A 27,700-nucleotide genomic window follows, 5' to 3' on the forward strand; every position below is an offset into this window, starting at 1 on the left:
TTAAGATATATAATATATTATATATATATACATATATATATATAGTGGATTTTCCCCCTAAGAATGTAAGAATGTATATACTTTGAGTTTTCCTTGGGAGAGAAAAACAGGGTAAAGGGAGAATTATGGGGAAAAAATTAATACAAAGGTAGGTGCTCTGTAGGAATATACTGAGTGCATTTTATACGATTTTGTATAGTCTGGCATTTACCATGTGCATCTGTTGCCTTTAATTCAAGATCCATTTGTGGGAGGTGGAGGCAGTCGTTAATAAAGCAGTGGGAAGAATTGTTTCCTGTAGTTGAGAACAAATTCACCTTTGGGTTTCCTAACAGCCAGTGCAAAGAAGGAACCTTGAGAAGGAAGTACAGAAATGTCACCAGGAAAGAGAAGCGTTTTTTAATCTTGATGGCTAAAAGGAATATAGCCGCTAAGGAGACTGATCTAAACTCAGATCTGATCTTGCCTCTCCCCACTTAAGAGTCCCTGGTGGGTCCTTATCCACCTCTCTCCATGATTCAGCCTCGCCTACCTGGCCTCCCTACCTGCTGTGTGGGCAGCACCACCCAAACTGGCCTTGGCAAATGTTCCTCCTGCCTGGGATGTTCCGTCTCTGATGCTCTGGGTCTTCTTTTTGCTTTTTGAGATCTTAAGTTCTTCACTACCCTCCATGGGAATCATTTTAGGTGAGGTGTTCATCCCCTGGTCCCCTGGTCCCCTGTGCCTGCTGCAGTAAAGAAACTTGCCACACAGCCCTGTCATTGCTGGGTTTTCTCCACTAAATGAGGAGCTCTGTCAGGCGAGGTATGCTGTGTGGTTTATTTGGGCCCTGAGCACCCAGCCCTTGCTGGGCAAAGAGCACTTGCTGGCCCATGAGTGCGTGCTGAGTAGCTGAAGTTTGAACTCTTCCTCTTCCACCAGTTAGCTGTGTGGACAAGTCACTTCCTGTGGGTCTCGGTTTTTCCGTCTGTCCGGTGAGAGACTTGGCTTGGATAATCCATAAGGACTCTGGCTCTGATGGCTTTTTCCTTCCCCCGTGGTTTGTCAGATTGTCATATGTGTACCTGGAGCTTGTTCCCAGCTGTCGTGCCAAGTAAATTCAAAGTTTTCGAGCTGAGCTTGTTGGAATTCGCTGCACTTCTAACGGTCTGTCCACATCTGTTCGCCAGATGGGGACGTCAGAGCTGCATCCTACTTGCTTAGCCCAAGGATCCAGAACTGATATTGTCCCCTCTCCTCCTGCCTTGAATCTGTCCTCAACATACGCAGAGGTCAGAGGACGCTTCCCTGACCTGCGCATCAAAGAAGGCTCTTTCTTGTCCTGCTTCCCCTCCTCTAAGCTGAGTTCACTGTCCTTGCCCTGGGCTCCTGGTGGGTTTTGACCTTCCTGTGAGGGCAGGGTCCTTTCTCTCCACTCTCTACCTTCAGCCCTCACCCGACCCCCCAGCACCCCCGGAGGTGATCACAGCAAATGGAAATGGAGACTGTGTCCCTTAGTTCCCAGCTTTACACAGGAACTGAAAGAAAGATATTGGGAGTGAACCTGGGCTCTTGAGAAGGTATTAATACCTCTGTCCACAGCATATTTTAAGAAAAACTTTGTATTTTTTCACATAAAAGGTTGAATCCACTATTAGAGAAATTTTATTGAAACTGGGAGCTCTGTAAGAAAAAGTCATCCATTTACTCCCCAAAACAAAAACTTTTAAGGGCCATTTGGTAACTGAATAGTTTGGGAACATACTAGCAATGCAGAGGTAGCAGTACCCCGGATTTGGGATAGGGGCTTTATACAGCAGTGTGCAAGCCGCCCGGAGGCATGTGTAAGACATCCATTCACCCACCAGCACTGACAGCTTGTGTCCAGCCTGCCTCTTCTGTTCTTGCAAATTCCAAAGTACCTGCATGTGTTAGATACTGTTATGAAACTGGGGATATGATAATGATCAGAGCAAACTAACATCCTTGTCTTCCTTCATGGAACTGATATTCTAAGGAAAGGAAGGTGAGAACAAAATAAATGAATTATCCAGTATTTTAGAAGGTAACAAGTGGTGAAGAGAAAAACCAAGCAGATAAGACTGGAGACCAGCCACTCTTGGGCATTCTGTCTTTGAACAGGGTGGTCCTGGAGAAGTGGGGTCAGGTAAGGCTGGACTGGGAGAGTGAGCCATGCAGGTCATCTGCCGAGGAGCACTGGGGGCAGAGCCAACAGCAAGCACAAAGGCCCTGGGGCAGGCGCAGCCTGGCATGAGAAGTACCGTTTCGACTAAGTGAGTCAGAGAGCCATTGGGGGCTAGTAACGAGATGGGCGTTTAAGGTGTTAGTTAGCCTGAGGAGTCGCACTGAGCGCTCTGTGGAGGCTAGGCCACAGCGGGCGGCGGGAAGCAGCCTCACTGGCAGGCTGTTGAGTCTGTCAGTAAGAGCTGACGGGGTGTGGGCCAGAGCAGTGGCGGTGATGGGGCCAGTCAGAAGGCCGTGATACCAGATGGAATTTTAAGGTAAAACTGACCAGGTTGCCTGTGGGATGCACGAGAAGGAGGAGAACCAAGGACATCTGCTCTGGTTTTGTCTCGAGAAACTGGAGGACCAGGTTGCCAGTGTGGAGCTCGGTTTTAGGCACACTCGGTTTAAAGGAGCTGGTAGACAACCAAGTGGAGCACGCGACAGACGGCTGAACACAGGAGTCGGCCTCTAGAGGGCAGGTTCAGGTCGGGGAGTCCTCAGTGCAGATGGCTTTCCAGGGCCTGGGACGAGATGAGGTAACCAGGAACTTGAGCCTAGAGGGAAAATACGGGCTGAGGACGGACCCTCTCCAGCGCTGGGAGACGGGGCGGGCAGAGCGCTAGGACCGCTTCCTGTGCTCCCAGCAGTCAGGGGACCTGGAGAGCCCAAGGGAACTTTGGCATATAAAGATGCTGTTCCGTTTTCAAAGAGAATATTTGTTGTCTGTGCTGTGAGCTTTTTATTTCAAAATACACTTTGCCATTTCTCGATGAGTAGACTTCTGTCGCCTCTCTTTCAAGGTCATCGTTCTTGATTTTGAAAAAATTCTTTTCACAGAAAAGAATCTCTTTATGACTGAAGCCTGTAATATACCCTTCCGTTACCCTCCTTTTCCAAGGGTAGAAGAATAGTATTTCATAATAGAAGCTTCTGGGTTATGTGAACTCCAAGAGTGTTGTTATCGCCACTGTTTTGATGTGCTTACAGTCCAGCCACCTTTAAACGGGGGCTGGGGGTGGGGTTGCCGCACCATGCCGAGACCCTATCATGAGTCTTACTTAATTCCAGGATATTTACTTGGGGAAGGTTAGAAGGGAATTAGGGAGTTTGGCCGAGCTCGTCCTACACGTTATTTGCTCATGTCGTAGCCGGTATCCTTATTCTATTCACAGGTTATTTCTGTAAGTGGAAGATTACTGTGAGATTCTGTTTGGACAATAGAAATCAGTCAGTCCTGGGCAGAATAGAAATTCAAACTTGGTTTTGATTCACCTGCTCAGGCTGTCCTTGAGGACACCATCCCTTTTGACGATGTTCCCCGAGCCACGTGCGGAGATGGGTGCAGTTTTCCAATGACACCATTTAGGTTCTTGTCTCCTTAATCAATAGCAGCGGTCACAGAAGGCCTATTCATTCCCCCTGCCGCAGAGCCAGAGCAGGCTTGACGAGAGGTAATGATTACTGCTCTGATCTCAGCATGTTCTCCTCTCTCTTCCCCAACCCAGAGCACGTCTGCTCGATTCTGGCCTCGCTTCTGCGGAACCTGCGGGGGCAGCAGCGAACACGGCTTCTGAATAAATTCACTGAAAACGACAGCGAGAAGGTGGGTGACGGGGACGGTCGGGGTGGGCCCCGGCCCTGGGGCGCTAGGACTGCTCTTGGCCCGGTGCCCTCTGAGGGGCCCTGGGTTGAGTGCCCTGCCCTAGAATGTCTTCTGCATCCAGACGCCATTGCTCTGGACCTGGGCAGCGTCTCCAGTTACTCTGCTCCTCCTCTCCCGTGGGTTTCCCCTTGGCACTGGCAGCAGGATCTGGGGGTGACGTCAGTGAGCGCTGCAGGGAGGGGTCAGTTACGGTAGGATCCTGAGTGTGGGGGGGGGGGAGGCACAGCAGAGCCAAGGGACCGGAAGCTTTGGCTTTGGATTGGGGCCCTGGAGCTGAACGTGCTTTTGCCAGTTTCCATGCGTGTGCTGCTCCGAGCCTCTCGTTCCCTGACTTTAAAATGGGGACATTAATACCCATCCTGAAAAGTCAGTGGCGATGGAAATAGGACGGTGATAAGGAAACCGTGGTCAGGGGCAGCTGGAAAGAGCCTTAAAGGACATTGGATGGGTATTTGTGATGTTATCCGGCGTGTCTGACCGTAAGATTTTAGCAGTCAGGGGGGTGACCATTTTCTGAGTGGCTGCTGTGGAGTGCGTAGTAGAGTAGCCGGCCCGTCATTGTTGTGTGTAGCCTCTCAGCACTGTCTGGTTTATCCTTGTGTACCTGTTATTCCCACTCACAGATAAGGAATTGAGGCCTAAGGGCCTAGGGGCATTATGTGACTCGTTCAAGGTCACACCGCTAAAAAGTAGCAGAGCTGGAATTTGAACACAGGCTGCTGAATCTAGAAAGTCTGTGTATTTTTTTTTTAAAGATTTATTAATTTATTTGAAAAGCAGAGTTACAGAGAGGCAGAGGCAGAGAGAGAGGTCTTCCTTCTGCTAGTTCATTCCCCAAAAGGCTGCAATGGCCGGAGCTGGGCCAATTTGAAGTCAATATCCTGGAGCTTCTTCCAGTTCTCCCATCTGGGTGCAGGAAGCACTTGGGCCATCTTCCTCTGCTCTCCCAAGTGCACTAGCAGGGAGCTAGATTGGAAGTGGAGCAGCTAGGACTCAAACCACTGCCCATATGGGATGCTGGCACTGCAGCCGGTGGCTCCTGCTATGCCACAACGCCAGCCCTAGTCTGTATTTTTTCATTCTAGGCAGGAGTAAACAGTTCCAGTTGCATAAAATTAAGGCTCAAAGCCCCTTTTTGACCTACACTAATTTCTTTCTTGCACTTCGGTTTCCTCATTTCTAAAGTGGAGGGTTGCTATGCAACTTCTTTGCCTAACTTATCAGGTTTTTTGTTTGTTTTTAAGACTTATGTTTTTAAGACTTGTTTTTAAGACATAATGGACATGAAAGTCCTTTGCAAACTGAACTAGCTAGAGGGGGTTTGGGCCCAGTCTTCTCGGACTGTCTTGTTGTGTTGACGCATCAACCCCAATTAATCGATCTTAGCTCCTGGGTAAAAAAAAAAAAAAAAAAAAAAAAAAACGACCAGAGTTGCCGCCCGCCACGGGGGCGCCCGCCTGGCCCAGAGGCAGGTCGGAAGTCTGAGCTGGCAGCACGCGACCTTCAGCCTCTGGGAAGTCTTAGTGTTCCTCAGGCCGTGTCTGAAGCTTGATTTTGCTGAGCTTAACATTGACTCTTGAGCTCTCACCCAGCAGAAGTCAGGGCCTTTTTTTAAGTTGCTGAAGGACTTTTTCTCATTGCACTCTCTTCTAACTCAAAAGCAACTAAAAAGATTTTACTCCGGCGTTTTTTAAAAAAAGATCAGCTCTGGGGCAGAATCCAAACATGAAAGGTTTCAGTTTGAAGAAAGAAATTCCTATCAAGTTCTAAGTGAATATCAAGTGTGTGACTTCAAGCTCCTTCCCTGTGCGAGAAGAGTCTTGAATTTTTATTTCTTTCTTTCTTTGTCTTTAACCACTTGAATTCCTGGGAGGCCCAGAAGGGCTGGGAAGGGCGTGTTGGGGTGCCGTCCGTCCGTCGACGGTTCTGCCCCAGCCTGCGGTCAGTCCTGCTGTGTCCCTGAGCTAAAGCCCTTCCAGTGTCTGAGTGGCAGAGGAGTGACAACCAGAGGTGTAGGCGTTCCTCTGCTCCCTTGCCTTGGTGTTCTCTCTCCTTCTCACTGAGGCCTGTGAAAATCTCTCTTGCAGGTTGACAGACTCATGGAGCTGCATTTTAAATATCTGGGTGCCATGCAGGTGGCCGACAAGAAGATCGAAGGGGAAAAACACGTACGTATCCCTGCCTGCCTTTTGCCAGTGATTGACTCATGCCCCATCTGGGTCTCTCGTGTCCCTCCCGTCTGCGTGCCGGGATAGGTGGAGGCAGAGATGCCATCTACTGCCCTGTGCCATCTAACATGTCATAAGAGCAGAACACGTGACGGTCTCAGCAACCGCCTTTCAGGAGGAAGGCTATGTAGCCTTGACCCAGTCTGACCTGGGAGTCCGGGTGGGTCACACAAGTACCCTTACCAAGAGCTTCTCTTAGCAAATCTGGCCAAAGAGCAGGGCTGTGACCTGGTACCACCTTGGCAGAGTGTGTCTTGGTGCCCCCAGCTGCAGCCTCTGTAGCCCGAGCGAAGCATTGTAAGAAAGGGTGATGACGGCATAGAGCTGCAGAGAAGCTGAGGCGCTGTGGCGGGGCCTGGCCTGGAGAAGGGAAGCGGGCGTGCATGGCACATCTGGGGTTCTGGCACTCGCCTGCTGGTGCTGCCGGCTGCTAGGGGGAGTGACAGGGGCTGGGTGTTGTCTCTTGTGGAGGCGTGCTTCCTACCTCCTGCGTTTTTCACCCATCCACTTCCGTTTTGCCTCTGCGGCCTGCTCACCTGCACTCCCTTATCAGGGTGAGTTCCCACGTCTAATTTGTAGTTCTCCTGTCTGATTTGTGTTCCATCCCCTACGAGACATTCTTCCATCTTGGTCACGTTACCAAGTGATCTCTTTCTTGCCTTTTTCCAAGTCCGTGAGAAACCTCATTTCCCTGTGACCGTGGTTGGCCAGGTTGCTTCATTTTCTTTTCAACCTTCTGTCCTCAAAGACACACTTGAGGCCTCAAGCCTCCGTGGTAGGAGAGCCCGTTGCAGTGCCGCCCCATCCAGGCGTGGCCTCAGGCCTCTGCACTGGGAGAGACCAGAGCGTGGGCCGGGGCGGTGACTGCTGCCTGCACCCCGTTCCTCTCCCAAACTCTGCCTTCCTCTAGGAACAGCAGGAGAGAGGTGACTGCGGGCTTCCGTCTCGTGATTTCCCTGTGATCTCTAAACCCAGTGAGTCCTCAGATGTTTGTTGGTTGATTGGATTGATTGACTGGACTTTCTGCTTTCATACAGCGATCTCGCTGCAAGATAAAAGGCAAAGACTCCAACCCGACACCAGCAGGTTGCGCACACAGCTCTGAGGTTTCCCGTCCCACCCCCGTTTGTTCTGTTCTTTGATTATGTCTGTCTCTTCTTCTTCCCGGTGTAGTAATTTGTGTGGATGCACATTTAGTGATTGAGGGCTGGCGTCCTCTTTCTCTTGTCTGAATAATTAGGGACAGGTTGGGATTCCCCTGGCCTTTGCAAGGGAGCAGCCATGAGGCGGTTAGAACCTCCCGTGGTGTCCGCCAGGGAGACGGGGAGGAGTGCCAGGAGGCAGGGGACCTAGGGTTTTTGTGGACACACTGCCAGCCGCGCTCCCAGAATCTCAGCTGTGAGTTGGTATCAGCCAAGATGGACCCTTAGGTGCCCTCACCACTTCGTGTTCTCCCTCAGGTTCCATGGAACATCCTTTGGTGACTCTGCTGGCTTTTTTGATAGTAGAATAAATGCACAGTGAGAAGTTGACCTGTGACTCAGTGCCTTCTAGAAAGGGGAGTGACAGCTTGGAGAGGCTTCCCCCACGCCGGGCAGTCAGAGACCCTGGGCTTTTCAGCTCCTGCTCTGCCACCTCCGGCTCGGAGATGGTGCGTGATCGAGTTGACCTCTCCAAGCTCTGGTTTGCTCATCTCTAAAATGGGACAAGTAACACTTCTCTGTGCCAATTCTTATGAAGACTGAGCACAAAGAGCATGAAGCACCTTGCTCAGTATGCAGAAGCTGCTGCTGCTGCTGTTTCTAGATTTTCCTAGCTTCCTTTGGAATTCTTGTTATAACTTCATATATATATTTTTTTTATTTGGGAGGCAGGGAGCACCTATCTTCTGGTTTGCTGCCCAAATGCCCAACTGGGTTGGGTCTGAAGCTAGGAGCTGGGAACTCAATCCAGGTCTCCCATATGAATGACAGGAACCCAAGTGCTTGAGCCATCCCCACTGCCTGCGGGCTCAGCCTTGGCAGGAAGCTGGAGTCAGGGGCTGGAGCCAGGACTTCAACCCAGGTGCTCCAGTGAGGCACACCGGCATCCTAACTGCTAGGCTGTGTCTTCTCCTTGTGTAACTGTGTTAAGAAAGCCAGGCCGGGGCTGGCGCGTGGCTCACTTGGTTAATCCTCCTCCTGCGGTGCCGGCATCCCATATGGGCGCCAGGTTCTAGTCCTGGTTGCTCCTCTTCCAGGCCAGCTCTCTGCTGTGGCCCCGGAGGGCAGTGGAGGATGGCCCAAGTCCTTGGGCTCCTGCACTCGCATGGGAGACCAGGAGGAAGCACCTGGCTCCTGGCTTCAGATCGGTGCAGCGCCGGCCGTAGCAGCCATTTGGGAAGTGAACCAATGGAAGGAAGACCTTTCTCTCTATCTCTCTCTCACTGTCTATAACTCTACCTGTCAAATAAAAAGAAAGCAAGCCAGGCCATCCTCTGAGTCCCAGAGGAGCTACCCTAGCAGAACACATGCGCTGCTTTGTTTGGTGTGAAGCTTGGGCTGTCTTTGAGGAAGCCTAGGTGAGTGCTTGGATGTTGGCGTGTAGGGCATCCTCGCATGTGGCTGTGTGGCAGCTTGGCCTGCTTCCCACAAGATTATCTGTTATCGTCGTTGAAGGTGTGAAATTCATTAGCCCTGATGGAGAGCCAGCGCTGCAGCTGCCCCGCCCCCACATGCAGAGCCGCTGTGTGCCACGGCACTGGGGCCTCGCCATTCCCTGACAAACAGCCGTCTCCTTGATGCCAAGGCCGTTTTGCTGAGCACTGGCACACGCTCCAAGGCCGTTAGTGCTGAGCAGAGAGCCAGGGCGGCAGGGGTGAGGGGCGCGCTCGTGAGCAGCGTCTGCTGCCGGCACCCCAGCTGTACGGTGACAGCACAACACGACCTCCTCCTCGCCTCTCTCCGGGCACAGTCAGTCTGTCTCCTGCCCATTAAATCTGAATGGCCTACACCAGTCGGGATCTAGGCAAATAATTGTTGATTTGAACTACATGCTTATTCCTCAGGCATTTTGATGACAGTGAGTGTCAGGTCAAGACCAAATAAGTGTCTCACATACTTGCCCAAGTCTGCCGCCGAGACAAAGGTATTGACACTCTCGGTGTCCCAGAGCCCCCCCCCACCTGTCACGTCTGACTTCCCTGGGCACTGGCCAAGTGTCCAGGGTTTGCAGTTGACCAAGGCTCACTGGTCATTAGCAAATGTTGATTAGGCTCTCTGCAGGCACTGGGCCAGCGCTGGCCGGGCTGAGCAGTGGAAGTGCCAGTGAAAGGGTGGGCCCCGGGAGGGGGGCTGCGACTGCGGCTCCTGGAGCAGGAGGTGTCACCCCAACAGTCCTGTGGATGAGTCCACGCCCATGCTAAGCCTTAAAAGGTAGATGCGTCAGGCATCCCAGGCTGGGGAGAGTCCGCAGAGGAACGATAGGAGGCTTCCTTGGGTGAGGGGGCGTGTGGGAGACCCTGGGCTGTGGAGCCAGCCTTCCCCTAATTATCCAGCCGTGGAGAAGCCTGGACTGGCCCCAGCCCTGCTGCACGCTCTTCCTCTGGCATTCTGTGTTTGAGGTGTGCACCCAGTTGTGTACTTTGAGACATCACATAGGTGGAGAATTCACTGACGACAAATGTCATATGCAAAAGCTCCAACACAGGGCCTTGCACACAGGTGATGGTCAGAGAACCTTTGCTTTCCTCTGCGGGACTGTTAGCAACCACACACACACACACACACACACACAGAGTGTCCTAACTCCCTAACACTGCAGGAGTTTGCAAGGCCAGCCCTTCCCTGCCTTTTTTTTTTTTTTTTTAAAGATTGATTGATTTATTTGAAAGGCAGAGTTATAGAGGCAGAGAGAGAGAGAGAGAGAGAGAGGTCTTCCATCTGCTGGTTTACTCCCCAAATGGCCACAATGGCCAGAGCTGTGCCCATCTGAAGCCAGGAGTCAGGCGCTTCTTCCAGGTCTACCACGCGGGTGCAGGGGCTCAAGGAGCTGGGCCATCTTCCACTGCTTTCCCAGGTTGTAGCAGAGAGCTGGACCGGAAGTGGAGGAGCCAGGACTCAAACTGGTGCCCATATGGGCTGCCGGCGCTGCAGGCGGCGGCTTTACCTGCTATGCCACAGTGCCAGCCCCCTTCCCTGCTTTTGCCCACTGCTGGACACCTCCTCCCTGCCTGTGGCCCTCCCTGCCTGTGGCCCTCGCCTCCGCTCCTCCCCTCCACCTCGGCTCTTCTCTCGCTGTCGCCTCCTCCGCTGCGAGTCTCTCCCAGCCGTCTCCTCCTGTGAAGCCCCGCCTCCCCGGCTGCCTGCCAGCCTGTAATTACTCCATTCGTTTGTTTACTCCCCGTCTCTGGGACCATAATCTTTCTTGTTCATCATAGTCTCGGGACTGACACTCAGCAAATGAAGGGCTGCTCCGCAGTCGGTGAGTTCGTGTCTCTCCCTGGACTTACGGCTCACCCTGGGCTTCCCACGTGACTCCTTTGCTCTCATTTCCAACCCTAACTTGTATTCTCTGTGATTGACCTCATTGTGGGAAGTGGTCCAGCCCCACCTTGTAGACTCCTTGGCGTAACTGCAGCAACATTCCCTAAGGAAAACTGCCCCTACCTGGAGGAGTCTGTTAGGGCAGACACTCCCACATCTGGGGCCGTGGCCCGCTGCCTTCCAGTTCTGCTCCGTGACCGTGCGATTCTAGGGCGACAGCACATGTGGATGTATCCCAGGGGTTCCTGGTTAGCAAGATTTGACCTGAACGTTTAAAGGGCAGGCACTGCTTCCGGGGCTTCTGGAGAGCCGCAGCCCCGGCCTTGGGTGAATGTCCCAGCTGCTGTCTCTGCAGGTTTCACCGGGCTCCCACAACTACCACAGCCAGAACACACCAAGGTCCCAGTGTGGGGCAGCCGCCGGCCTGCTCGTCGGCTCCTTCCAGCTCCTGGTGGCTCAGTGTGCAGAGCGCGCCTGGCTCCTGAGCGTCGGGGGCGAGGTGGAATTACAGAGGTGCTGGCAGGGCTTTCTGAGAGAGGGGGAGAGCGAGCCTTGAGAGAGGGTTTCCGTTTTTAGTTCCTGGGAAAATTGCACTCAGCAGGTTGATTCAATAAAGTGTTCCCACCACATACTTTGCGCCGTAATGACTTACAAATTGCATGCTAATTTTGCCACAGTTAAATCATTCCAGGCTTTATCCTGGAAAGAAAAAGATGGACTCTGTAATGAAACAGTGTCCCCAGGACTTGCCGTCTTCAACTCTGCCGTTTCCTTGGCATTTGACGCTCGCCTTAAGATCTGCATGAATGGGGGTGGAGCGCAGGGACGGGTGTGGGAGGCACGTGGCCCTCAAGTGCGGGCCAGGGTGCAGCCGGCAGAGGTGTGAGCCTACCATTGGCCCTTCTGCAAGCTGTGCCACTTGAAAAAACAGAATCCCACCGAGCCCTCCTCTCCCCTCTTCGTCAAGCCACGCCTCCCAGTACGGGAATTTGCCAGAACAAGAGTGATGGAGAGGGTTTTCTTCTCTTAGACACCCACTGTTTCGGCCAGGTGCCCACTCACCCCCTCTGCTCTCTCCTCACCCCTTCCCAAGCGCAGCGGGTTCTGTTCCCACCCCTGCCCAGTGCATGGGGCACTCTGTTTTGCCTGGCTCTCTCTCACCCACCTCACAGGCCTGTTGCGAGGTCTGGTGAGACAGGGCTGTGCGCCAGGCCTCCCAGACCTCCGCAGGCTCCTTGTCTCCGCCGCCTGCCCATGGCGCCTGCCCATGGCCCGTAGGCTTTTCTGACTCAGCGTGTCCAGGCCCAGCTGGCAGCCCATCCCCCGCCTCCCGCCCCCGCGTTTGACCCGGTCAGAAGCCTGGCCTTCACCTGGCTTCGCTGGAGGCTCTCGCCCCCTTCCCGTGTTATGTTACTGCAGCACCCTCACAACTAGCTCATCTCCCATCTCTAGGTCTATGCCCTCCAGTTCACTTCCTACACAGCAGCCAGAGATTTTTCCAGAATGAAAGTTCATCTTTGCCACCTCCGTACCCCAGCACAGGAGCGCAGGTTTTGCCTTACCGTCAGGGTGTGATCTGGGGTTGGCTCCCACCTGCTGCTCTGGGATGGGCAGGCCGGTCTGCAGCAGCCGCACTCCCTGAACGCGTGCCTTCTCAAGCTTTCTAGACATCGGCCTGCTGCTGTTTGCTCTGCCAGGAACCCCTCTCAGTGCCATCTTCCCGCATCCCTGTCCTGCAGCTGGCTGTGTATCTCAGGGTCTTGGCACATAGATTCGTCAGCGAATGCACGCCAAGTGTCGGCCGCGGAGCCAGCGGGCCGCCGCGGGCTTCCCCATCAGTTGCGGCCGGGAGCCTTCCCTGAGACAACCTGGAGGGGCTCAGGAGCCAGACCACAGGGTGCAGACCCTGGCCCCGCCTCCCGCCCGCTGGGTGCTGGCTCCCCAGCCAGTGACCTGAGCTCCGTGCTTCTGCTTCTTCGTCAGAAAAGGATGGGGGTGATAGCGCCTATCGTGGGGCTGTGGGGAGGATGAACTAAGTCAGTGTATAGAAGCCACTTAGAATAGTGACTGGGCCGGAGGGGCGGCTGTGGTTGTGAGTCCTCCTGGCCCGCGTTCTGTCTGTCTCTCCCTCCACAGCAGCTGTAGATCTTCATGGGTAGGACAGATACTGTCTGTCTGTCCTCCCGACAAGATCGCCACTTGCTGGGGGTGCGTGCTGTCTGCTCTCCTGGGGGCTGCGGTTCTCTGGGGACTGGCTTATTTGTTACCAAAGATCAGAGGAGCTGTCTGGCGCTCTGTTTTGCGGGAGGAGGAGGTGTTAAGTAAAAGTAGAGATGAGGCCACACCTGTGATGGAGGCACCTTGGTACCTACGAAGAACATGAGCCCAAGGTTAGACGTCCCCTCTGTGGCATACACGCTCTCTTCACCTGGGAAATGTGTGTCACAGTAGGGACATTACAGGGTCATTTTGAGGAAGAATGAGACTGCTTGTTAAACCTGGCACATGCTCGCCTCGCCGGCCCCCGTGTGGGCAGAGCTCTGGCCTGAGACCCCAGGTCTTTTACCAGAGCTGCCATCATTAGCAATGCATTCTCAAAAGAAAAATTCCTCACTCTGATTCTCCAGCCTTAGTTTCCCTGGCTGAGCAAGCCTTGCCTTTGTAGGGCCTTCTCCACCAGGAAGGCCCTGTTCCGGTGTCTGGGCACTTCCACCCGGGACTGCAGGCAGGGACTGTGCGGTCTCTTGGGCGTTGTGTTTAGCTGACTCACGCCGCCTCTCACCGAGGCAGCAGGGGGCGGTACTGGCTTCACAGCAGCCTCTTCCCCTTCTGGCGGGCAGATTGGAAACAGCATCCCGGCATCCCGGCATCCCGTGCTCGCTGGGAGGCCAGCAACCTATCCCTGGAAAGGCAGAGAGTTGCTAGTGCTGCTGGAGACAGCCACATGTGAAGTGAGGACGTGGCTGGGAGAGGGCAACACACAGCCTTGCAGAAATGGCTGCTCGGCTCCACGTGCCACCTCCGTGGCTGCCTTTGGAGATGGGTCTGGTTATTTTAGCGGCTTCTGCTGCCGTGAATCGCAGCCTGTTCTGCTTAATGTGCTGAATTACCATCCACGTTTTCATTCTCACCCTCTCTTATGCAATGAACAAAGCCAAACCTAACACGGTCTCTCTCTTTTAAAAAAATTTTTTTTCCCAAATTGCTTGTGGAGTTTGCTGCTCCAGCTATAGATTTTGCAAGTTTCTTCAATTTTTAAGGAAAAGGTAAGCCATGACGCCCCGGGGCCTGTAATGCTGCTGGTTTGCATTAGCCCCAAATACGGCACAAGGAGGAAGAGCCCATCCTTTTGCTACACTGGGACAGCCCATAAAACAAAGACTGTTTCTTTGAGCTACGGGAGCGAGCACGGATTTGGAGCCAGGTCTGGGGGGTTCTGTCCTGTGTCCACCATGAGCCTTGGCAGAGTCCTGTCTCTAGCCTCAGCTTCCAGCTGGAGAGTGGGCGTCCTGATGGATCTCACCTCCCAGAGTTCGCGTGTGGAAAAGTGAGAAACCCGTGACGGTGCTCAGAACAGTGCCTGGCTCAGGAAATCTCCCTCTCCTTAACTCTGCTCCCGCCCCCGTGTCGTGCCAGAGCAAAGGGACGAATGGCAAAGGCCTGGGACTCAGGAATCATTTGCCAATCAGATCTCCCGAAACTCACTGACAGCTGTTTGACATCTGCCTCGACTTTGCCATCTGTGAAATCTGAAAATGGTGTTTGCTGTACGTACCCGTCCCCGGGCCGTGTCCAGCAGGCGAGGCTCGTGCAGGTGCCCTGCTGTGGGCAGTGAAACGTGCTGGTGCCGGGGAGCTCCCAGTGCCCCAGGGCCAGGCAGCCCCTCCACCCGCCTTCCTGCCCAGCACACGCCACGATCCTGCTCTGAAGCTCAAGTGAGATACAGGTCCTGCACAGAAGGAGGTCACTGCTCTCCTGGACGTTCTCTTTAACCCCACGTGAAGCACGCTTTCTCCACATGCCCAAGTCATGGTGAAATGGCCCGGCCAAGGTGCCAGCTGCCTGTCCCGCAGTGGCACGGGAGCTGCTCTGAAACGGATACTGCACGGCTCAGACTGGTCCCAGGGTCTGATTTTCGTGCCTCTTGTGCCGTCGGTGAGTCCTGAGAGAGAGAAGGAAGGCGTGGCAGTCGGTACGCCCTTTAGAATGTGATACTTGTGACCTGTTCGTTTGGCATCCGTGTACTCCAGAGGCTGGACCGCAGCCTGATCTCTGGCTGGCTACACTTGTTGTCTACTCCTGGTGAGCTGGGCAAACCCAGGTCCTACCTAGTAGCGCTCATGCATAACCAGCAGGATTCTAGATCAGGCGCCTCCAGTGTTTTGGAAACTTCTATGAGAAAGAAGGTGGAGAGAAGTGTGTGATGATTTTTTTTTTTAGATTTATTTATTTATTGTGAAAGTTACAGAGAGAGGGGGGAGAGACAGAATCTTCCATCCTCTGGTTCACTCCCCAGATGACCACAATGCCAGGGCTGGCCAGGTCAAAGCCAGGAGCCAGGAGCTCCTGCCAGGTCTCCCACACAGGTGCAAAGGCCCAAGCACTTGGGCCATCCTCTGCTGCTCTCCTAGGCACATGAGCAGGGAATTGGATCAGAAGGGGAGCAGCTGGGACACGAACAGGTGTCGTTACGGGATGCTGGCATCACAGGTGGTGGCTTTACCTACCACGCCATAATGCAGGCCTCATGAGGAATTTTCTTAAGGCTTCGAATTTCTATATCATTTCTCCAAAGACTGAATCCCAGCTTGTGATTATGAGCAGAGCGGTGCCGAGAGCCATCTTGCTGTTTCCCACACCCTTCGAACCTTGCTGTGCGAAGTTCTATTTCATCACGTGCAGGTGTCCAGGGAGCCATATCAGCTCCCTGTCTGCAGACCGGCTTTTCATGTGGCGTCCTGGAAGCGGAGAAAGGGAGGCAACAGTTCACTCATCCGCATGTAGTACACTGACGCTGCCTGTAGATCATAAGCCGCGGTGGAGAGGAAAGGGTGACGGGCCATCTTCTTTGGAAACAGACCACAGCTTGAGGTGGCACCTGCGCAAGCTGTGCCCAGGCTGCCTCCCTTCCTTAGTCTCCATCAGAGTGATAGATAATCTCTCTGCTCCTTTTATTTTCCCCTTAAACACTGAGTACACATTTGTGCTCAGCCTCCTGGAATCCGCCCGGCAGTAAATATTCCACACCACCGAGTGGTAACAGGCCAGATAAGGGGCCATCCTGACAGCCCTCAGCCCCGCTGCTGGCTGGTTTCTATGGCGCTTCTAAAACTGGCAGGGCAGAGACTGGGTCTTCAGAAGCCAATCGCCCTTTCATCTCTAGCGTGTTCAGCGCAGCGAGGGCGACGCCTTTCCAGGAGATAGCCGTAGTCACATTTGGAAATTTCACTTTCAAATCATGTGGCCGTGTGTCTAAAAGTAGAATGTCGGATTCAACAGTATCAGAGAAGTTCGGAGGCTGGAGGCAAAAGAGGAGAAACTGGAGTTTGACCTTGCTCTCTTGAGCCCATGACAGTATTGAGAATCCAAAGGGTACAGCGTGCGCCTGGCTATTAGAGGAAATCAGATTATGGGGCAAAGTGTGAAGAAGGAAAGAAGCACCAGGGGCACCCTGACCTGATTAGAGAAACTTGATTTCGCCAAGCCCGACCTTGAGCCTCTCTGTCACTCTTATTTGTCCATTTATTCGCAGACACCTCAGAAATCTACACGCACAAACATGGTGGTGTGAAAAGAGCAGACCTGAGTCTGAATCCCAGTGGCTTCCCACAGGCATGGGAACGGTTGCGCTGCCTGAGCCCAGCTCCCCCTCTGCAGCGGGGGTGGGAATCCCGCCTCCCAGTGTAGACAAGGGAGGGGGAGTTCGTGCAGGTGGAGCATGGCCCATGGCCAGCGCAGAGGAAGCCCTCAGTGCCACAAGTAGCTATCTTCAGTGGACAAGCGAAGGGAGCTTTGCTTATTCTGGCCACCTCATACAGGGTATGTGATAATCAACGATGACATGACCCACCGACAGCTGAAACCACGTAGGCCAAAAACCCTCCGTCCCGCCTTCCCGACATTTCCATCGGAGATGCTGGCATTCCACGGTTGCTCTCGCCACGCTGGCCGAGTTGACTTTCCCACGCCTTTCTCCACGTTCTCGCACTCTGCTTGCAATGGCCTTCCAGCCTGTCGGCCTGCCTCAAGTCCCAGCTCTGACGTTACGTTTCCTCTGGAGCCCGGACTCCCGTTCCTCCCCTCCTGCCTCCCACAGCTCTCAGGGTGGTTTGAGATATCATAGCCATCATTACGTTTAGACTTGTTCGTGTCTGTTAACCGTTTTACACCGTAAGCTCCTTGACTGTGTAGACCGTTTTCTTTATCTTTGCTGCCCCAGCACGTCGCTCGACGCCCGGCACAGCTAGGTGTTCAGGAAATCTTTATGGAGTGGTGAGTGAGTGAGCGAGCGAGTTCCACCACTCCTGGCGCCCATCTCCCGTGTCCATCCCTCCCTGCTCCCCCTTTCTCTTCTCTTTTCCTCTGATCTGCCTCTCACCTGCGCCGATGCTATGCCCTCCCTGCCATGCACTCTTCCTGAAGCTTTAAGCCAATGTGTCCATCCCAGCACCGTTGCGTTTCTTATTCCTGCAGTGTTGACCTGCCGTCTGCAGCCCATGGGATCTTCCGTCTCTGGCCAGCGTTCTGCTCTCCCATCAGCCAGTCCTCCAAGTCACTGTCCTTCTCCATTGCCTCATGTTTCTCCTCTGCCCCAAGCTTATGGAGCCTTTGCACACATGGCTCATGAGATAGCCTTAAACCTCTGCCTGCCTGCCTTTCACTCTTTGTTTGGCAAATGCTTTCCGAGAGTCCACTTGGCAGCAACAAGTGCGGTGTGAGGTGATTTCTCAGGTGTGGAGATGAGTACAGCCCATCTCTTGCTTCCATAGGACGTGCAGAGGGAAGAGACACACGGCTGGATCAGCAGGTGCATGACCACAGGCACACATCCAGGACTGAAAAGCCATGTCTGCTTGGGGTCGCAGGAAATGCTCTGTGATTGTAGCTTAGAGACTGAGGGAGGAGTGAGGAGGCCTGTTTGTGTGGACTGGTGAGCAGAAAAGTGGCGGACAAGCGGCCTCTTCCATGAGGCTTGGGGCAACGTACTGTCCACTCCCGTAAGACACCGATTCTGCTGTCTGTGCCCATCACGAGCGTTGGAACCTTGCCCAAAGTCACTCCTTCCAGGACGCCCTGGTACTTCAGCCCACCCCGGTCATCACTTGCCACCTGTGGTTATTCTTAACTTGTGGCCTACTCTGTCTCCTTGCTTTCCTGTCACTCCCCTGTCTCTGTGACTTCCCCAGACAGCCAGCTGTGCGGGGCACCAAGACCAGAGCTCACCCTCACCTCCATGTTCCTCCTCCACCAGCCTCGGCCCAGCACTCGGGGTGGTTGTTGCCCCTACCACTTGGCACTTAGCGCAGAGTGGGCTCTGAGCGCCGCAGCACAGCAGAAGTGGGTGACACAGGACGCCCCGCCCAGGGCTCTAGCGTCTCGTGACGGGGTGATGCTGGGCTGATGAGCAACGTGTGCAGTGGGGTTTGCCATCCCTGCCCTGCCCTGCCCTCTTCACATTGGCCAGTGCTGCCACTCCACCCTGTGCCATTCTAGAAACGCAGTCTTGGCACCAGGTGCTGTCTGCGTGAGGCCAGCTCAGAGTCCGGCTGCTGAACGCTGAGGAGTTCCGGAGCAGGAAGTGTGATGATGAGTAAATGAGATACTGAAGAGGCCCGCTCTCTAACCGCTCGGACACCAGTCCGTGCCCCAGGACTAGCTCGTGAGCGGCAGCGCCAGTACCAGACGACCGAGGAATTTGCTACTAAATGAAGCTAGGAATTGGTGGTGGTGGCGTGGCGGGCAGGGCCGGGCCTGGCCGTCCTCAGCCCTCGCTGTGTGGCGCAGACAGGGCCTTTAGGATCGAGGTGAAAAGTAGCCTCCGGTTGCTGGAGAGCGGCCCCCTGGGCAGTGAGCCGCACACTGTCTTCGGCTCCGTGGTCCCCGCGGGGTTCTCCTTGTGGATTGATGACCACGGCCACCAGCCCCTTCAGTTTGGGGGAGTGGAGAGCAGGGTCCCCAGGGCTCTGTCAGTGACAGGAGCCCGAGCTGTCAGAAGGAACTGTGGCCGTAAAACTGCCGGCCGAATTAAATGGCTTGTTGTCACCAGCAGCGCGGACAAAGCGCCAGCCTTCTGAGGCCCTTCCGCGGCTCGTGCGGACCGGGTCCCGCCCGCTGCTGTCCTGAGTACTGATGGCTGCTGACAGCCATCTCTGTTCTCTCGCTCCCTGCCGCTGTGTGAGGTTTGCTGAGCTGGGGTGTGAGGACCGTAAATTCAGGCTCTGCCTCCAGTGCCCGCATCCACCGCCGTGCAGCGAAGGCTGCTGGAGCCAGGTGACTGAGGTGTGAGGCGAGGTGGTGCTAGGGAGGGGCTGGCTGACCCTGCTCGGCGTGGAAAGGAGCAGGTGTTGGCCCTCCACAGTCAGCAGAGGCGCCAAGGTGGGGGCAGCTTCGGAACAGCGAGGCCTCGAGCGATGGCCCAGAGTCCCTAGGGGGAGGGGGGCAGGGCCCTGAGTGGGGGAGAGATCTCCCAGCAGTGGTTCATAACCGCTGGATTGGGGCGGAGCGCTGGAGGGATGGAAACATTGTAAAATGGGTCACAGGGAGGAGTGTGCAACTCCAGACACACCAGCCGCCATTGAATTGTGCACCCTGCACGGGTGAGTGAGTCGTGTGGGAACTGCGTCTCAATACAGCTTGTTTCTTGTTTTTTAAAAATACAGAGAGCCCACCAGAGAGGAGTGGATGGGGGAGGTGGAGCTTGCCAGGTGTGAGGTTGCAAAGGACTGGGAAGGAGACTTCGTCATCACTGGGGCTTTGGCCCCCGTGAGATGCAATGGAAGGGGTGCGGCCGACGGCCGAGACCAGAGGGGCGCGTGCACACCAGGCAGTGCCCGTGCCGCAGGTCCCTCCCGGGCACCAACACGGGCTGGTGGAAAAAGGCCCTTTCTTCCCCGCACCCAAGTGGCTTTGGGAGGGAAGGGGGGCTCTCCACCCCTGGTGAGGAGGTTGTTGCTGGAGGCCCGCACCAGAGTCCACAATGAGGAGAGGCAGACACGCAGCTCGGGTCCGGGGCCCTCGGCTGAGTGAGCTTTGTGGCACTGACTCAGCGGCTAGAAGCCGACGAGCCCTAAGCTTTACTCCTGGGGCCACCTGGCACTGACTCAGCGGCTAGAAGCCAACGAGCCCTAAGCTTTACTCCTGGGGCCACTGCAGTCCATGGAGGACGAGGAGCAGCTGAGAGGTGGCCTCGAGCAACGGGAGGGGTGGGCGCGGCGCCCCGAGGAGGTCTTCTCGTGTGGTTGCGGTTGCTGTTCTTGGGTGTGTTGTGGCCAGGCCGAGGCCCGCTCTCCCCCACCCCTGACCGTGTGGCTCTGACCCCGTGTTCCTCGGTGCCTAGGACATGGTCCGGCGGGGCGAGATCATCGACAACGACATGGATGATGAGTTCTACCTGCGGCGCCTGGACGCCGGGCTCTTCGTGCTGCAGCACATCTGCTACATCATGGCCGAGATCTGCAACGCCAACGTGCCCCAGGTGGGAGGGCGCCCCTGCGCAGGGCCCGCCTCCCTGCCTCCCTGCACCTGTGGGGGGCTCCGGGGAGAGGCGTGGCTAGCGCTCTCCTTGCCTCCCTTCGCTCTCCGCGGGCCGTGTGTTCAGGGCAGGGGTGGGGTGCATACTCAGGACGCGGTGCTCTGGCGTCTATCAGGGTAAATGATGCCCTCTCCTCCCCTCCCCATTCTTTCCCTCCCTTAGATCCGCCAGAGAGTCCACCAGATCCTAAACATGCGAGGGAGCTCCAGCAAGATCGTCAGGCACATCATCAAGGGTAAGCCGGGTGCCCGTGTGTCTGGGGCTCTGGGGAGCTGTGTGGGGCTGACTGAGCTGCCGAGCCGCCGTCGGGACCCCTGCACTGTGTGCCCAGGTCATCTCAGTCTGAACGCTGAAGACCAAGTCCGTTCTCTGCCACTGCCTCTCCAGTCCCAGAACCTGAACACCTAACAAACGGAAGCCCTGGGGCTCCAAGATAGTTGTTTAAAAAAAAGCAAAACAAAAGTTCCAGTTCCAAACCTGCATATAGTGGAAGAAAAAAACAAGAGCGTGGTGAGAAGTAGCTGGCGCTGTATAGGCCAGAAAGTGGGGAATTTGTGGCAGTGGTGTGGCGGCCCTTGCCCTGCCTCCAGCCCTGTGAGCGCTGGCAGCTGCGCCCGTACCTGGGGAGGAAGGGCTCATGGACGGTGCCCACTCCGTGTGTCTCCTTCCCTCCCACGGGTGCTGTTGGATCTTTGGCTGCACCTGACCCAGCTGCAGTGGCTGCGGAGAGGCCCCCAGGCAGCAAGCCTCGGTCTCAAGGCAGGGCCCCCAGGCCACCTGGGGACTGACTGGGGAGCAAGACCAGCACATGAGGCTGGCTGGGGCCTGTACTGGGCTTCCCGGTCCTGGGAACACCGGCGTTCACAGAGCCTGGCGGGCTGGGTGACCACACACACATCCGTTTTCCTCTCTGGCCCTTGCTCTACCTGTTTCTAAGATGAAGGCTTGGGCTAGACACACTCAAGAGGGTTACCTTATGGGTGGGCGCTGAAGTGTGAAGAGAACACGCATAATGAGTGAAGGGAGATGCTGGGGTCGGGTGCTGGCTCCAAGTCCTGGCTTTGTGCTCTGGCAAGACCCCACTTGCTCTATGACCTCACAGAATGGGCAGGAGGTTAAATGAGATGATAGCTGGGAGAGTCCTGGCTTCCTAGTGGGAAGCTGTGAGTGGGAGCAGGGCGGTCCAGAGCAGGGACCGTGTGAGTGAAGGCAGAGGGTGTGCACCCCCTCCAGCAGGTGGTAACCCCGTTTTAGAGGTGGAGTTCTTAGCATTGGTTGTTTGCGCCTCAAGAAAGAGGGGAGGGAAGGGGGAGCCCGTGGATGAACCCGGCCCAGCCCGAGCGCTCCTGCCCCTCCCGGTGTCGCGGTCGCATGCGTGGCTGCTCAGCCGCCTCCCGCCTCCTCCCCGAGGGGCAGCAGTGTGGACGTGCAGCTCCGGCCTCTAAACAGCATTCGCTTTTCCCACCCACGTGTTTAATTAGAACTTTCCACGGCTCTCAGCTCCACTGGCGTGCATTTGTCCCCACACCTCCATCCCTGTAATCAAAACAGAGCTCTCCCGGGAGGGAGGCGATTTCCAGAGACGCTGCCGCGTAGTAGGTGGGTGTTTTTCTCCCTCAAACTCGAGCACGCACGCCTGAGACTGTCCAGATCTGCCCTGTGTGAGCCAGCCCGTGTCTCGTTTATTCCCAGAGCCTGTTAAGGTGCCTGGCACATAGTGGGTGCTGAGTCGATGTTCGTCGACTGAGTGTCTGGGCGAGGGAGCAGGTGGACACCTGCACAGGCCGTCCTCGGTCCCCCGCTTGGGGCCTCTTGCCAGTTGCCTCCCTGCCCACTCAGCTGCACACAGGCCCTTGCACCGCTCCCAGGCGCCCTTCTCAGCGGTGCAGTGGGGAGCCCCGCCGGTCCTGCCTCCCAACTCCGCCTCGAATCCTCTCCTCCCCATCTGCTCTTCCCCTCACAGCCCCTGTTTATTTCCATGCGAGCCCCGGTTGTGGGCTGTAGTTGTTCTTATTTCTGTGTGTGTTTCCTCGTTTTGTCTGTCTCACACACTAGCATGGAAGCTGCGTGGCGTAGGGACAGCGTCTGGCTTGCCACCACATCCCCTCAGCACCTGGAGCGAGGCCAGGCGCACAGTGGGGACCCAATAAATATCTCCCAGCATGCAGAATTAAACCCTGCCCTCGCAGAATGCCTGAGGCTCACGGTACCGGGAGACAGGTGCACACCCCTGCCCTCCTGGACGTGTGGTCTCCCAGGGGACGCAGATGTGGGGCTGGCGGTGGGGCAGGCGCCCAGCCCACCTTCCTCACGCAGGACTCCTGCGCTGGAGCGCTCTCAGTCCCGGGACAGAGACAGGCGCCACCATGGCAGGGGATTCCGTGGCCTCGGTCCCGACTCCAGCCCTGTCCAGAGAACAAGCGGCGTCCCCACAGCAGGGCAGGAGGCCGGGGCGCTGGCTGGACCAGGGGTGCCGCTGGGCAGTGTTCAGGGGTGTGGGGTACATGGCAGGCCTGCATCCCTTTGTCGGACAGCCGACATGGATGTTGTCCCTCGAGGTGAGGACAGACAGTGGTCTGGGGTGTGTGGCATCCTTAGCATGGAAGGGAGAGTGAAAGCTGGGCAGGTGGACGCCCCTGCTCACGTCGGCACGGCCCCACTGTGACCCAGGCCAGTAAAAAGCATCCCGTCCAGACGGCGGCTGGCAGAAGGGCCCCCCCCGCCCACTGGCTGCGCCTCCGTGAGCAGCCCTGGCAGTGGGCACCCTCGGCCCTGTCGCTGGGCCTGGGGCCGCGGAGGGCGGAGGCCCACTGTGCCGTGGCCCTCCTCTTAGAAGTCCTCCTGTTCTCCTTCCCCTTCCTCCCATCAGAAACCTGAAAAAACAAAGGCTCGGCAGCCGAGCAGCTCACCAGCCTGTCCCCTTTGATTTTAATTTTGTTTTTCGGTTTGGGTTGCTTCCTTTTTTTCTTTAACATACTAATTAGATGCAGACTTTTTTCTTTGATTTTATGGCCTACATATTTCCCCAGTTTTGCTGGCAGGATGACAGCTGATGGGTCCCTTGAGGTCTCAGGAAATCGCTGATGAGGCCAGCCCAGCAGGGGACTCGCACGTGATGTTTCAGTCCCCTTTCTCACGATTTCCCTCCCTCCTTTTCTGTTGAGTGCCAAGAGAGCTGAGAGTAATTGATGGCTCATTAAAGTCCCTCCTTCTGCAGTCTGCTTACTCGGCACTCCCCAAGTCCAGCCTTTCCCGGAACAGGCTGCCCCGGCCCGACGCCGCGGGTCCCCTCTTAGGGAACTGTGGTCCAAGGACCAGAGACACCGCACAGAGAGGGGCAGATCGGACCACGTGGAGAAGGAGCGCTCTCACCGTGCCGGAGGTGTTAGGAGAGAGAATCCAGGGCGTCCCCCTTTCCAGAGCACCTGCCGGTACCACAGGGCTCTGGGTGCGCTTCGGAGGCCCCTGGCGAAGTAAGCGACCACGCAGAGGCGGTGTGAAGTCAGGCCCGGGCCGCAGGGTGCAGCAGAAGGCAGAAGGCGCGGTGAGAACTGCCGAGATTTAAAGCTGCACAGGAGACGTGGCCGCTTCTTCACTGTTGAAAATTGTGGTAAAATATACGCGACACAAAACTTAGTTCAGCCGTAGCAGCCGTCCCCATACCTGCCCATCAGAAGTGCGAGCCTGTGCCCGTCACTCACTCATTCCTGGCAGCCCCCGGCCTGCCTGCTGTCTCCTGGCCTGTGATGGCTGCCTGAGGGGGCTCGGGGAAGCCTGGGGCAGGTGTAAACATCTCCACCCACTGGGCGTCTCCCAGGCTGCGGCAGAGGAACCGCGACCTGGGAACGCGTCTCAGTGGGAAAACTTGGGTCAAGACTTAATGGTGGAAACCCTGGCCCGTCCTTAAATGTTTTGGTCTGCAGGGGATATTGTCAGAGACCCCGCAGAGGCCGGGGAGCCCCAAGGCTGTCTCAGGGGAAAGTGGGGGGGATGCTGGGCCCGAAGGTCTCCCTGCGGGTAAAAGCGATGCAGGCCCTTTGATTTGCCTCGTTCTTTACAGCTTGAAATCTCTGAGAAGCTCCTCAACGTGTGTTCCAAGCCGATGTGGGCTCCGTAACCCAGGCTTTGCCTCTGGGTGCCAGGGCTGCAGGAGCTCATAGGACTCACATCTGTGTGTGCGACTCCCAGCTGGTCACAGCCACTGTGGCCCTGGGTGGGTGGGGGTTGGAAGCAGGAAAGAGAGGGCTGTGTGCTAACCCTGTGGCTCTGCCTCGGTGGGCTCGGAGGGATTCTAGGGACACCTGGGTGTTTTCAGCAAGGCACAAGACGGCTCGGGCTCGCTGCCGTGGCCCGAGAGGGCGCTCCTGGAGCCCTGCATGGTTGCACGCTGCAGCCGCCCCCTCTATAAGCCTATCTCCCTCACCTTGAAGCTGGGAGAGGCTGCTGCAGGCAGCTGAGGCCCGGGTGTCAAGCGCCAAGGGCTCGATGAACGCCCGCCTGTGCTGTCGCACTGGGTGTTTGCACTGACCCAGGAGTTAGCGGGGCAGAGGTGCACAGCCCGCGTAAGCCCTGGACACCTGCAACTTGCGGTCCAGCGCCCAGGCGGGACACGTGAGGCCCTGTGGGGTGGGTGGGCGTCGGCGAGTGCTTTCCCACCAGACGGACTTCAGACGCCTACAGGCTGTGACCCTGTTAGCGTTAGCGTCGCGAGCCAAGGGCAGGTTCCCTCGCCTTTGAGCGGGTTTCACCTGAACGCAGCCCAGTACAGTGTCCGGCAGAGGTGCAGCCTTCACACCAAGGGATCCCTGAACCCGAGGAGTTTCCTTCCCCAGCCGCGGTCCTGTGGCTGTCTGTGTCTTCAGGGTTCCCGGGGGGGAGGGGAGGCCAGCACCCCACCCCCTCGGCCTCCTGCCTTGTGAAAGGGTGAGCGTGTAAGGCCTCAGGTCCGGGGGTCAGAACCTGCCTGTGAGCGCTGGTCCAGGTCTCTGCCCTTCCCCCGGCCCCAGCGCACCCTCCCCCACCCCACATAAACAGAAGGGCCTGTCTGCCGTGTCTGAGCGGTAAACCTGCTGTCTGGCGAGTTTGCTTTCGTATGTACGCGTTCAGCACCACTGCCTGCTTTGGAGCTCCATCAGAGCTTTCATTGTGAGCCTAGAAATGCAGGGGTGGAGAGGGGGCCGCTGTGTGCGTGGTCTCCTGCCACCCCCTCCCTCCCCCTTCCCCATCTCCCCGCCCCCGCCCCCAGCACCCAGCACCTCTCCTCTGCACGCTCTCCCTCCCTCCCACACGCACAGCCAAGAGAACTCTTTCCCGAGACCTCTGGGAAGAACTGATCAATATTTATAAACCGCTGCCGCGGCTACAATAACCAGAGGTAGCCGGCACCGCCAAGGCTTGCTCCGAATAGGAGCAGAAACAGAGTGGGCGCAGGCTGCAGGGCGTGGAGGGCCACGAGGCCCGGTTGTTAGACCTGGGCAGGGGCCTGACTCTGTGCTTCACTGGGGACCCCAGCCAGTCATCAGGCCCCGCCGGGGAAAGTTCTGAGAGCTGGGGACTCGGGACAAGACTGGGTGGCCCCCGGCCATCCCGGCCGCCCTTCCCTAAGGACTTGGTGCCCGGACACCTGCAGGCGGGGCTGCTGCGCCCCCCCTCCAGGTGCGCACGCCGTCTCCTCACTGGGTGGCCTCCTCACTCGGTGGCGGTCACCCTCCAGCACGGCCTCACCTGCTTGGCCGTTACTCTGTCCCCATTGCCTCTGAGTGTGCAGGAACCCAAGTCTCCATACTCCCGGGTACGGGGTCCTGGCTGGGCCTGGACCCTGCCTCTGTGGCGCTGCCAGGCAGGGTCCGCACTCAACCACCGGCCCAGCAGAACGCTGCCTGCCCAGGGGCGCCTGTAGGTCCCCTCCTGCTGCCCTAACGAAGTACCCAGTGCCCACTGTCCAAGATCAGAGTGACCCACGAGGGCCTGTGGCCTGTCCTCTCCTGTGAAGGTGCCCACCTGGCTCCCAAGGGCCCCACCCCACGGTCCTGCTGCGCTGGGGGCTGCATTCCAACGTGGACTTAGGTGGGGCCTGGACGGTGGGGCAGGAAGTGTCCGCTGTGAGTGCGCTGAGCAGGGGCGTGCCTGGGGGAGGAACAGGAGCAGTGTGGGACGGGCAACCCGGGCCCAGCTGCCACAGGCAGAGCCCCAGGGCCACTACCACAGTGTGTGCTTCGCTGGAAGCTAGTCCTGGGGGGACCTGGTCACCTGGGGCCCACCTAACCCTGTCCTTATTCCCTAGAGTACGCGGAGAACATCGGCGACGGCCGGAGCCCGGAGTTCCGGGAGAGCGAGCAGAAGCGCATCCTGGGCCTGCTGGAGAACTTCTAGAACTCGGCACCGGCACCGGCACCTGGACCTGGACCTGGATGGCGGCGCTGGCTGCCCTCCCTGGAGCTGGTTTTACCCAGCGCTGTTGGCTTTTGGACAGAATAAAGCTAGTTTTGGAATTCCTGGCCCAGCGTCCTTTGTGCAGAGCCTCCCCACACCCTCCCAGCAGGGCTCAGGGCTCCCCGGGAGACCCAGCAGCTGAGGCTCAGCCACAGGGCCCGTGAGAGGTCAGGAGGTGGCGCCGCTGCGTCTCCGACTGTACAGCCTTCTTGCCACACCACAGCCCTGCCACCCTTGTTAACCCCAGTTTCCGGAAGGGTAGACTGAGGCCGAGAAGTGGCAGAGCCTACATTCAGAGCAAGCTCTGTCTGCGCTACAGTCCCCACGCACTGCCCCCAGCGTGCTGCCTCTACCATGGGGACAGTCATGGCCACTGGCCACACCAGGCGTCCACCCGCTCGCCTGGCCGTCAGTGGCTTGATGAATTCACAGGAAGGGAGTGTGTCGCAGACTTGGAGCGAAGAGTGGACCTCGGGAGACGGTCAGGCCTTCACCTTTGTTTCCTTCCCAGATGTTTCTGGTTTTCCGCCAGGTAACGCCGGCCCCCGAGGCAGCCACTGCCGCCCCCTGCCGCTCTCAGCGGCGGTCTGCGGAGCCCAGGCTTCGCCATAAGGCAGCACAGGGGGGCAGGGTGGGGCCAGCTGTGGGCCACCCAGCGCCTTTCAGCTGTGGCCGCTGCCCTGGCCCTGCTGCACCTCCTAAGAGCTGAGAGTGCAGGTTGGGACTCGCCTTTGTCTCTCAAATGAGGAAGGGGCCCCCCTTCCACTGACTTGGTGGCAAGGGCTCAGGGGAACATAGGCTGTGATCCCTTGGGTCTGAGCCCTCCAGAGGCTTCGTTCCAGGAGCGGAGGCACGGGGCAGACGGCAGAGGTGAGCA

The 27,700-nt window shown here is 56.8% G+C and overlaps 1 protein-coding gene across 1 annotated transcript in view; it reads left to right on the plus strand.

Annotated features, from left to right (window-relative positions):
* Window positions 1-26,888, plus strand: part of CTNNBL1 (catenin beta like 1) — a 168,406-nt gene extending 141,518 nt beyond the window's left edge. The window contains exons 12-16 of the mRNA XM_062204184.1: window positions 3,732-3,829; window positions 5,977-6,057; window positions 20,197-20,334; window positions 20,554-20,626; window positions 26,675-26,888. Coding sequence (XP_062060168.1) covers window positions 3,732-3,829; window positions 5,977-6,057; window positions 20,197-20,334; window positions 20,554-20,626; window positions 26,675-26,763 — 479 coding nt within the window. The 3' untranslated portion in view covers window positions 26,764-26,888. The remainder of the gene's footprint in view (window positions 1-3,731; window positions 3,830-5,976; window positions 6,058-20,196; window positions 20,335-20,553; window positions 20,627-26,674) is intronic.
* Window positions 26,889-27,700: the final 812 nt, after the last annotated feature.

The sequence above is a fragment of the Lepus europaeus genome, chromosome 10 (genome assembly GCF_033115175.1).
Source record: "Lepus europaeus isolate LE1 chromosome 10, mLepTim1.pri, whole genome shotgun sequence".
NCBI classification, from domain to species: Eukaryota; Metazoa; Chordata; class Mammalia; order Lagomorpha; family Leporidae; genus Lepus; species Lepus europaeus.